Raw genomic sequence first — 11,075 nt, 5'->3', positions numbered from 1 at the left:
TAACTAAACCCAGCAAATCCAACTTCCCCCTGCGGAAATGACCGCGATCCGAGCCGGGACGGGGAGCGGCCCCGAGGCGGGGTTTGGGGGCGGCCGGAGCCAGCCCCGCACCGCGTCCCGCACCGCACCGGGCTCCGCTCCCCGCTCCCGGCACCGCGCTCCTCTCCCGGCAATGCCGGCTCTGCTGGCGCTGCTGGCCGTGGCGCTGCTGGCGCTGCTCGGGGCCGGACGAGCGGCCGCCCCCGGCTCCTGGGCTCCGCTGAAGCGCTGGGCCCTGGGCTGCCTCCTGCTCTGCCTCGGCGCCTGCCGGCAGCGAGCGGCCACAGGCACCGCCGAGCCCCGCCGGCCGCGCCCGCTCCGCGCCGACCCCCACGTGAGTGAGCCGGGACCCCCGGTGCTGGATCCCTTCCCTGGGACCTGCATTCCTGGGACCCCCTTCCCACGGACCCGCTTCTGCCACACCCTATTCTCATAGCCTGGCATCCCTGTGTCCCAACATCCTTGGCACTCCCATCTCCCTGTTCCCCTGGCACTCCCATCTCCTGCATCCCCAGTGTTGGAACTCCCATCCTCGGCATCCCCAGTTCCCCCAGCTTTGGAACTCCCTTCCCTGGCATCCTCACGTTCCCCCAGCTTTGGAACTCCCATCCCCAGCCTCTCCATGTTCCCCCCATCTTGGAACTCCCATTCCTGGCATCCCCGTGTTCCCCCAGTCTTGCGACTCCCATCCCCAGCATCCCCACGTTCCCTCAGAACACCTTTTTCCCTTTGGATTCAAACTTCTCTGGCCCTACACCACCTCTACCCCATTGCATCCTCTGCATTCCAGCCCTTGCATTCCACCCCTGGCAATCCCTCAGGTGCTCCAGTTCCCTGCATCCCGGTGCCTGGCACCCCTGAGTGCCCAATCCCATTTTTTTTGAGCTCTCCTTTCTTTTGGCTAAACTTTCACTGCTGCTTTTAAAGCTGCCTGGCTGTTCTTGGTGTGCCTGCTATGAAATACAAAAAGTGAAACCAAAATTTGATCCCTGAGCAGAAGCCCATGAAAACCAAAGGATTGCTGACATTCTCCCCTCCCTTTCCTGTCCCTAGCTGGAGCTGAAATGCATTTCCCTTTTCCCAGGCTCTGGATTCCCTGTACTTCACCGGCTTTGCAGAGACCAACAGCAGCTTTGTGATCGCTCGCCTCGCCCGCCGTCCCGCTGGCCTGTGTGAGATGTGGCTCTTCCTCAGGCTGGATGGGATAGGAGAGTTTGAAGTGAGTGCTGGATGTGGGCTGATGTTCAGGAGCAGTGCTTGACTCCTTTCTTGAACCTCTGATGGGATCCCAAGCCAAAAATTAATGTTCTCTGCATCTTCACACCAGTAAGGCACCAGGGCTGTGCCTAAAGGCAGTGGTGGAACTGGTCAGAACATAAATCAGAACTGGTCAGGGTAGTGGGTATGTCCCTTTTTTGTAGCATCTGACACTCATTCCCCCTTCCCATAATCTGCACAAAACACAACAGTTTCTAAGAAATGCCTTATTAAATCCCCCAGGAGGAATTTGAGCATCCAGCCTTTCCAATCAGGTGCAGCACATGGTTGATGAGTTCCATTTTATGCTGATGGTTGGTTTTCCCCCCTTTTTTAAATTTTCATGCTATAAAAGCCATTTGGAATTGCCTCTTTAAAAGAGAGAGAAAAGCTTTTAGTGATTTTTATGCACATCTGCTTCATTCTTGCTGAAAAGAATGCTTAATCAGATATCATTAATCAGATTTTTGCCTGAGGATTTTCTTTTTTTATTAAGAGCTGGCTACATAGTAAAGGAGAGAAGACCTGACATAAATCCCTTCGCACTCAACTGTCTTTATATTCACAAATCTCTTTCACTAAGTTGCCATGACCAGGAAAAGCAGGAAAAATCCTATTTGGAGAATATAGGAATAAAAAAAAAAAAAAGAGAAAGGATTCATGTGCATTATTTTGGGCTTTTAGTAATATTTAGTGTAACAAGACTGTTTTGTTGCATCCTCACAATTGAATTAAGCAAATGTTTTCCTACAATATTTCCTTTTTTTAGCACCCACAGCACCCAAACATGATGGTGAGAGATGAATCCAAAGAGATCTGGAGTGGAGGAGGACTCACTATGGAATACTTGGAGCCCCAAATGTGCTGGAAGATAAATTTTGATGGATTACTCAGGTACTGCAGCACTCCCTAATTTCATTTATCTACACATAAACCCAAGACCTTTTCAGCATTATCTAGAAATATATTTAATTTATTTTAAATTTAACCAGCTTGAACTGAAAGCTGTTTGGTAACTGAGACACTTTGATTTTTAAGGAATGAAAATAAGTCTGGTGGTGTAGAGTATTATAGATTCTTCTATTTCAATTCCAAACATGCAAGAAACATTTTGTTGTTTGTTTAGGATATAAACAAAATTATAATATAATATAAAATTATAGTGATATAAAATGATAGTGCTTTGCCTTGCAGGAAAGGATCCTACAGACAGCAGTGGAGTGAGGAGGAAGGAGAGCTTGTACCAGTTAAATTCTCTTTGCAGTAAGTTTTTCATCTTTGCTTTGGGATGTACAGTAAGCTCATAGCTCATTTAAAATGCCAAAAATCAGGATTTTCCAATAAAATACAAAGATTGCCTCTGTCAAAGTAGCAAGTGCACAACTTGGCCTTGTATGAGCTGAATGCTAATAATATCTTTTTTTTCCCTCTCTCTTTTTCTAGGTGGGAGAACTCCACAGATGTTTTTAACTTTAATGTTGACAGTAACCCCAGCACATTTGCTCGTGCTTTAGCCCAGGAGCCTTGGACCATCGAGCTCTTCCAGAGGGTCAGAAAGTGAGGGGCAAGATTAATTTCTTCTGGGGTTAATAATAATCTTTCTACAGCTCTCTTCAAGGTCTGATGTGTGTTATAGTTGAATTTGAAGGTAGGTTTAATTAGAAGTGTTTTAATAAAGGACATGGCTCTTGGTTTCAATGCCACACCACACCTGGGGGATCCTGCACACAGATATCTGAGTGAAGCCCTCAGCATCAGGAATATTTCTTATTCTTTCTGTTTTCATGGGTTTAGGCAGCTCCCAAGTCAATGATCCACATATAGCTAAGAAAAGGAATATAATCCTATGAGAAAGGAGCTGAAGTGGGTGTTTAAAATACTATAGAAACTCTGGAGAGCTAAAAACATGAGAATCAATGGTGTGTAATTATGTCTATCAATAATGTGTGTGTTTTGGTGATACCTGCTGAGTTCTAAGCAGCAGCTCTTTGGCAGCCCAGCATTTCTTCAAACAAAGGGTGATTTTCAGTTCTGTCAGGGTGAGAATTTGCTGCTGTTTCATTCTCAGGTGTCTCATTATGTAACAATAACTGGGAAATGTAGAAGTGGTGTGTAAAATCTGGGATAGCCATGGTCCAGATGCTCTGAAATTTCCTTCATTTTGGGAGATAAATCCATCAGTTTGGCATTGAGGAGATTCCTGAGGAGAGCTGGAGCTCTTTTTTGTGCTGACCCACTCCTTTCTTTCTTTCAGACAAAGGGAGCAGCATTTCCGACACGAGCAGTGGGGCCGGTCTGCTGGAGAGATTGAAATAGAAAATTCTGGGAAAATGGAACTTTCCCTCCAAGGCATTCGGAGCCACTCCTATGGTAAGAGCACTGGAAAGAATTCCCTCCCTTGGGAATGCTCTCAGTGTAGCTGGCACTGGCAGGGCAGTGAGTTGAAGGATTAGCTGTTAAAATAACCAGTTCCATGCCTGGGCATGAAATAAAGACATTCCAGAGGAAATACCATCATTTTCTGGGGACATACATTGCTTATCATGTTATCAATGACTGAATATTTCTTTATCCAAAAAGAAATATCTTTTTGGATATTTATTTATTATTTTGGATATATTCTTTATTGTGAAGTCAGGAACTGTTAGTTCACATTTCCCAGGAATGGTGAAACTCCAGCTTGAGGGATTTTGGTTTTTTTTTTGCAGGTGTCCGGAACTGGGCTGAGATTCGCCGTTATGTGATGATTTTGGCACACTTTGAAGTAGGTATTAACATGGCAATGCAGGAAATTTTTCTGAGCTTTTCAGGCACGTTTAAGTATCCAGAAATAAGGATTTGGGGACATCCATGGTGGACACCAAAAGTTCTCACTGGTGGCACCATTAGCCCAGATCAGTGTTGAGGGCTTTTGCTCTCTCTCAAAAGCAGAGCTGTGTGTGTAAAAACTGAGATTTTGCTACACTGATTGAAGCAAAACTTGTTTGATAACTTGAAACAGTTTGATTTTGGCTCTTTCAAGAAAAATGAGGCAGGCAGCTTTGCAGGAGAGATTCTCAGCTGCTGCAAGTACCCAGCACTCCCTGCAGCTGCTGCAGAGCTGATTCCCATTAATGGGAAGCCTGAGGTGTTTGAAGCATCCTAAGCCCTCATGACAGCAGTCAGCAAATATTTCTGCCTGTGCTGAGCCACAATTCTCTGCAGTGCTGCGTGGGGGAGAGGCAGAGCACACTGCTGGGAGCACACAGCCCAGGGACGTGCTGAGGGCAGCCCCTGCCAGCTGCCAGCCCAGCCCAGCAGATGCTCCTGAAAGGGCATTTCCTTTGCCAAGCCAGGCAGAAATCAAAACTCTCTATTATAGGCGGCATTACAGGGGTTTAGACTGAATTCAGGATAAAAGTTCTTCTCCCAGCTTGGAAAATCCCACTTCTGTACAAATCCTGATTTATCATGTGCCTGTGTATCTTTTACTGACACTGAGCTTGGGCACCACAGTGTGTATAACCATCCTCTCCCTCTTGTCCAGTTTTTCAAGACTCAAAGTGACTGTGGCTGTTCTGCCCCTAATTAAAAGCCAGCTGACTTCATTAAGAAGTTTATTGCAGCTTGAAGCTTGGAGCTCTCTTACCCTGAGTGTCTGTGCATTTATAGCATCAGAGGAGTTTTAAATTTGCCTCAGAGCAGCCCAAGTGGAGCATGAAGAGTCCAGACCTAAGGATAGAAGAGAAATTAGTAAATCCAGGAGATTCCAGTTTCTTCTTAATATTTTCCCTGTCTGCTGCTCCCAGACATAGATGAATAGAGGTTAGAAAGGTCTGGTCATAGTACACCAGTTTTGTTCTTCTTTGCAGGCTTTGTTTCCCTCCTGTGTCCTCTTGCTGTGGACTTTCTGTTGTTCCCATTGTCCTTAATTTGTCCTGAATATGCTTGGTTTATTTTCCTGGATTTGTTTGCAGCCAGATCTTCATGGGAGATGTAGTGAGAGGATTTTAAAGTGTGAAGCCATAACACATTGCATAGGCTGAGTTCTATCCTGTCTTCTTGGTCCAGCCAGTGAAGCACCCTCAGAAATGAATCTGCACAACTCTGGCTGCTTTTTCTTTCTCTCTCTTGCAGGATGGGACTGCAGCACATTTAACAGTTATCAGCATGCCAGCTACCACAACTCAGTAAGTGACCAAAGAACTTTATGTTGCTAAAACCACTCATTTTAGAGGTGGCAAAAGCTGCTCTGCAGGACACCTTTGTGTGAATTCCTGCTTTGAGCTTGTACAGCCCCATTTCCATCCACACCCTCATTTTTCATTTGCAGTTAGTCACAAGGACAGCTTTTACCTTCCCTTGCTTCCCTTCCCTTCAGCTGCTGAGGGCTGATGGAGCTGTCTGTCTGTCTGTCTGTCTGTCTGGATGATTTAGAGGTACAATCTGGGCACTCCCAGCTGTTTGAGAGGGCTCCAGCTGCAGTGGGGCATTCCACAGGAGCCCTGCCTTGCTCACTGCTGTTCTCTGCATCCAGAGGGTTAAAGATCAATGTCCATGGCCCCAAGGCTGCTCCAAGCCCCATCCAACCTGGCCTTGGACACTTCCAGGGATGGGGCAGCCACAGCTTCTCTGGGCACCCTGTGCCAGGGCTTCCCCATCCTCACAGGGAAAAATTTCTTCCCAATGTCCCATCTAACCCTGTCCTCTGGCATTGGGAAGCATTTTCCCTCATCCTGGCACTCCAGACCCTTTCCCAAAGCCCCTCTCCAGCTCTGTTAGAAGTCCCCAGAGCCTTCTCTTCTCCAGGCAGAACAGTCCCAATTCTCTGCCATTGTTCTGGTGCATTTGAGTTTTGGCTGAACTTCAAACCTGCTGCATTCCTGTCCCCTTCAGCCTCACTGTAGGTTATGTGTTTTTTCCTGATGGGAGGAAGGCTGGCATTGAGTGGTCCAACGCCTCCCTGGCTGAGCTGGCTGAGGATGGGCTGATCCAGGAGGAGTATGGAGTCACTTTTACTGCTGGTAAGCTCAACACAGTCCAGCTGCCTCTGCCTTCATTTCTTGGCCTGCAGTTCCTTTAGTGGAGGAAAGAGTGTTCAGTGAGGTTCCTGGGGAATGCATCATCTTACACCCTGAGAAATCTGCCTAGAGCCATAAAATCTTGGTTTGGGTTGGAAGGGACTGGAAGATCCTCTGGTTCCAACCCCACTGTCATGGGCACTTCCCTGCTTCAATGAAATTGTAGTTGTGGTGTGTCCTGGGTGAAATGTGTCCACAGCAGGGTCAGGGTCACAGAATCCAGAGGGAGAGTTACAGATTCTGTTTGTGTTAGTCCACATAAAATAGGGATTTCCACATTTTTGGGCTGTCAGAACATCTCTTATGAGGTGGATTCAGCTGGAAATGTGGTTGATCATTTTACTTGATTTACAAAGCAGGCAGAACAATCACTCTTCAGAAAAGCTTGAAAAACCCCATACACAAAAATAATAGATATTGGGATTGTTTTGAGATAAAATACTACTGAAAGTTGGTGACATTGTTCCCTTTTTACTCTTCTCCAAGGTGGCAAGAGCTTTGATGTTTCTGCAGCTCTGGATAAGCAGGCCTGCCCCGTGGTGTACAATGGCCTGACAGGGAGAGGAGTTTTCCACGAGTGCATTGCAGATTTCAGACTCAATGGGCTAACACCAGGCTGGGGCCTGGTTGAATTTTATTACAGGTAAAATAATTACCAAGACAAGAAGAGGTAAAAAACTCCCATCCTCCTCTGTTGACTTGGATGGTTACAGCTCCACAAACATTTAAAGCATAAATGCATTGATTTTTTTACCTGATGTAAAAAAATGTTGCTCATTTAGTGCTTAATGTGTTTATTAAGTTGACAAGCACTCTTATATTATTTGAAAAGGAGTAATTGCAGAAGCACTTCATGGGTGCAGCATATAATTTGTTTGTTATATAGGTTTATGTGGGTTTTATATAGGTCTTCATGTAGGTTTATGAGTTGTAAGATGCTCCATTCTGGACACTCTATTATTAATAGAAAATCTGTCCCATTATAGAAATATAGAGTCCTCACCCCAAACTGAGGCAGTTTACAGGGTGAAACTTGCTCACTGAAGGATTTATTTGGACAGATAAATGTTCAGAAAATCCCCACAGAAATGGCTCTGTTAGGGGCAAAATTATATCCACAAAGAATGTGCTTCCCTTTTCAGGGAAGTGCTGTTTGTCACTCTTTCCCTGGAGCCTTTTCCATATGGAGCCTTTGCTCTCATGAAAGAAAAAGGCAAATTTTGTTGCTTACATTTTGTTTGCTTTTTAAAATAAACACTAATCCTTGGCTGCTAGAGGAAATGCCATAAATTACTTTTAGCAGATGGAGACCTCAGCTCCTTTGGAAAACCTGACATACTTAAAGCACATCAAACAGGCCAAAAGTGCAAAATACCTGCTGGTTGCACTTGAAGCTGCAGCTGCTGCCAGGTCTGTGCTCCCTCTCCTTTTGGGCTGTCCAAACCTGCCTGGTGGAGGAAATGACCCAGCAGGGAAAGCCTCGGATAAAACCCAAACCGAGCTCGTTCCGCAAGCCCAGACAGCCCCAAGAGCCTTCACTTGGCACTGCTGACACAATTCCTGTCAGCTCCACCTCATATCTGCTCCCAAATCAGCCCCATGGGACAAATGAAGGGGTGAGGGTGTTGTTCTTCCTCCTCTCCACGAGACACCAGCTCAGCATCGCTGCTCTTCCCTCAGGGACGAGCCCGCCCAGCCGGTTCCAAACCTGCAGCTTGGTTCCAGAGCAGAGGGCCCTGACCCTGCCATCGATGCTTCTCCCTCATGATCATCTACAGGCTCGTCCCAGCGATGCTAGCAAGCCGCAGCTTTCCAAAAAATTGTAATTCCCTGCAAAAACCCAGCACTAGTTTGAGTGTATAGCTCGTCACAGGATGCTGGGGAGGTCAAGGGTATAAAAGGATTTGGCAGTGCTGACACAATTCCTGTCAGCTCCACCTCATATCTGCTCCCAAATCAGCCCCATGGGACAAATGAAAGGGTGGGGGTGTTGTTCTTCTTCTTCTCCACAAGACACCAGCTCAGCATCGCTGCTCTTCCCGCAGGGACGAGCCCGCCCAGCCGGTTCCAAACCTGCAGCTTGGTTCCAGAGCAGAGGCACCTGACCCTGCCATCATTACTTCTCCCTCATTATCATCTACAGGCTCATCCCAGCAATGTTAGCAAGCAGCAGCTTTCCAAAAAAATGTAATTCCCTGCAAAAACCCAGCACTGGTTTGAGTGTATAGCTCGTCACAGGATGCTGGGGAGGTCAAGGGTATAAAAGGATTTGGCAGTGCTGACACAATTCCTGTCAGCTCCACCTCATATCTGCTCCCAAATCAGCCCCATGGGACAAATGAAGGGGTGAGGGTGTTGTTCTTCCTCCTCTCCACGAGACACCAGCTCAGCATCGCTGGGACGAGGCCGCCCAGCCGGTTCCAAACCTGCAGCTTGGTTCCAGAGCAGAGGGCCCTGACCCTGCCACTGATGCTTCTCCCTCATTATCATCTACAGGCTCATCCCAGCAATGCTAGCAAGCAGCAGCTTTCCAAAAAAATGTAATTCCCTGCAAAAACCCAGCACTGGTTTGAGTGTATAGCTCGTCACAGGATGCTGGGGAGGTCAAGGGTATAAAAGGATTTGGCAGTGCTGACACAATTCCTGTCAGCTCCACCTCATATCTGCTCCCAAATCAGCCCCATGGGACAAATGAAAGGGTGGGGGTGTTGTTGTTCTTCCTCCTCTCCACGAGACACCAGCTCAGCATTGCTGCTCTTCCCGCAGGGACGAGGCCGCCCAGCCGGTTCCAAACCTGCAGCTTGGTTCCAGAGCAGAGGGCCCTGACCCTGCCATCGATGCTTCTCCCTCATGATCATCTACAGGCTCATCCCTGCAATGCTAGCAAGCAGCAGCTTTCCAAGAAAATGTAATTCCCTGCAAAAACCAGCACTGGTTTGAGTGTAGAGCTCGTCACAGGATGCCGGGGAGGTCAAGGGTATAAAAGGATTTGGAGAGAAATGAGATCTATTTTTATTAGTGCAGCTTTCAGTTGCTAACCAGGGTGGTCTGGAGGCAATTTGAAGGAAGTCTGATTGCAGGAGGAATGCACTGGGAGGGATCATTCCATGCTCTGTCCTTTGGTGTTTTTCCTAAACTTCAGCTGCTCCCCACCGTGACGACCAGGACCTCAGGCTACGTGGATCACTGACCCAATTTAGCAGCTCCTCTCTTCTCTCAGATTAGTTTTTGAAATAAAAACTGTATATTTCTGAACTCTCTGGTTGTTATAGTCATTAAAACGTGGGAAAAACCTGTTACAGGATTTGATAGTTTTGTCTGTGGCTGTGTAAAACATGAAGTGGAAGGAGCAGGAGCAAGCACATCTAAATGAGGTGTCCTCTAGGAATAGCATTAATGGACAGTGAAATAAGTGGCACAAACATGATTTTCCCTTGTCTGAAGGAAAGCCAGGGTCTGGTAATCCAGTTTACAAAGGGATCTGAATTCCTCATCATTCCCTTGTAGGTGCTTTATTAACCACAGCATCCAGATTAGTCACTGGCCTGAGGTAGGTATTCCCTACCTAGATGAATCTTGCCATTAATTATTGAAAATTAAACATACTTAAAACATGTAAAAAAAAATAAATTGAGTGGTAAGTGTGGAGAGAAGAAATTAAGGAAAGACACCTTACAATTAGAATAGTACCACCATTCTATTTCAGAAAACAGTGAAATCTGGGTGCACATATCTGTGTTTTTATAACCCCCGGTTAGGCTGACAGAGGAAGAAATTTTAATAGAATTTAAAGAATAATTTTTCCTTTCTCAGGCAGTTCTTACAGTTACTGCTACAACAACTTTTTCTGCAGAATGGGTGCATGAATATAAAATTATTCCACCTGCATTTATGACATGCATGTCCCAGTTTGGGATGTGTCACTGAACAAGGCTGGGGTGCTGCAAGCCCAGTGTGCTGTGACAGGTTGGTTTTATCAGCATCCTCCTGCAGCTGAGAGAGATCCCCATTCCTTAATTAATTCCCTAATTAATAACCTGATCCCTGTTCTGCGCTCCTGCCCTTGAGCTGCACCCCAGCAGGTGCAGGTGCTGTGCCCTTCCTTCCATCCCAAAGCACCCCTGGGTGAGCCAAGCTGAATTTTGGGTGCATTTCTTTTGGGGTTGGCACTGATTCAGAGCTTTGGATTGTAGCTGCGCCTCCACAAACCCTTCTCCAGTTACAGGGGTATTAATGGCCACATTCCTGTGAGCCTTGCACAAACTCAAAGATGTCTTAAATCTGTCTGTGCTCTCGTGGTCTCGAGGTGCTGAAACAGGGAGCTTCTAAATTTCTCCAGACAATGGTACTCTGACAGGAGGGAAGGCCTTATGCCTCTTTTTACACCTCAGAAATCAGTCAAATAGGTAATTTTAGAAAGGTTAGGAAAATAATGATGTTATACATCACAGTTTGTTCCTATTAAGTGTGTGGCTTGTTTTGCTATGATCTCAGGAACATCTGTTCCTTTTTTTCTGTGGAGTTCTTGTCATCTCTTTCCCTTTCACTTATTTCTTCAAGGCTAAAACATTAACATTTAGAAGGTGGAAGACAGGCACATAATAAAGCAAGGTTTTGGAGGTGTCAGAGCATGTAGATTATGAGAAAAAATGTTAATTATGACTCTGGAATCACAGTTTGAGAAATCACTATAAAAATAATTCCCTGTCCAGGCAAAAA

The 11,075-nt window shown here is 46.2% G+C and overlaps 1 protein-coding gene across 3 annotated transcripts; it reads left to right on the top strand.

Moving 5' to 3' along the window:
- LOC102073660 (uncharacterized) lies at positions 1-9,655 on the top strand. Of its 3 annotated transcripts, XR_012582380.1 has the most exons (12): positions 2-373; positions 1,124-1,258; positions 2,066-2,190; positions 2,491-2,559; positions 2,740-2,853; positions 3,551-3,666; positions 4,005-4,060; positions 5,413-5,465; positions 6,172-6,299; positions 6,843-6,999; positions 8,037-8,896; positions 9,123-9,655. XR_012582380.1 is itself a non-coding variant. In XM_074550788.1 (11 exons), exons 1-11 carry the CDS (start codon positions 38-40, stop codon positions 9,208-9,210), a joined length of 1,377 nt encoding a protein of 458 aa, XP_074406889.1. In that variant the 5' UTR covers positions 1-37; the 3' UTR covers positions 9,211-9,655. The 3 variants fall into 3 exon arrangements, 2 of the variants coding, with proteins under 2 accessions (XP_074406889.1, XP_074406888.1); XM_074550788.1 differs by lacking the exon at positions 8,037-8,896 and having other exon boundaries at positions 1-373; XM_074550787.1 differs by lacking the exon at positions 9,123-9,655 and having other exon boundaries at positions 8,037-9,084.
- The last annotated feature ends 1,420 nt before the right edge of the window (positions 9,656-11,075 follow it).

The sequence above is a fragment of the Zonotrichia albicollis genome, chromosome 13 (assembly GCF_047830755.1).
Source record: "Zonotrichia albicollis isolate bZonAlb1 chromosome 13, bZonAlb1.hap1, whole genome shotgun sequence".
In the NCBI taxonomy this organism is placed as follows: domain Eukaryota; kingdom Metazoa; phylum Chordata; class Aves; order Passeriformes; family Passerellidae; genus Zonotrichia; species Zonotrichia albicollis.
This window is presented reverse-complemented; position numbering and strand designations above follow the sequence as displayed.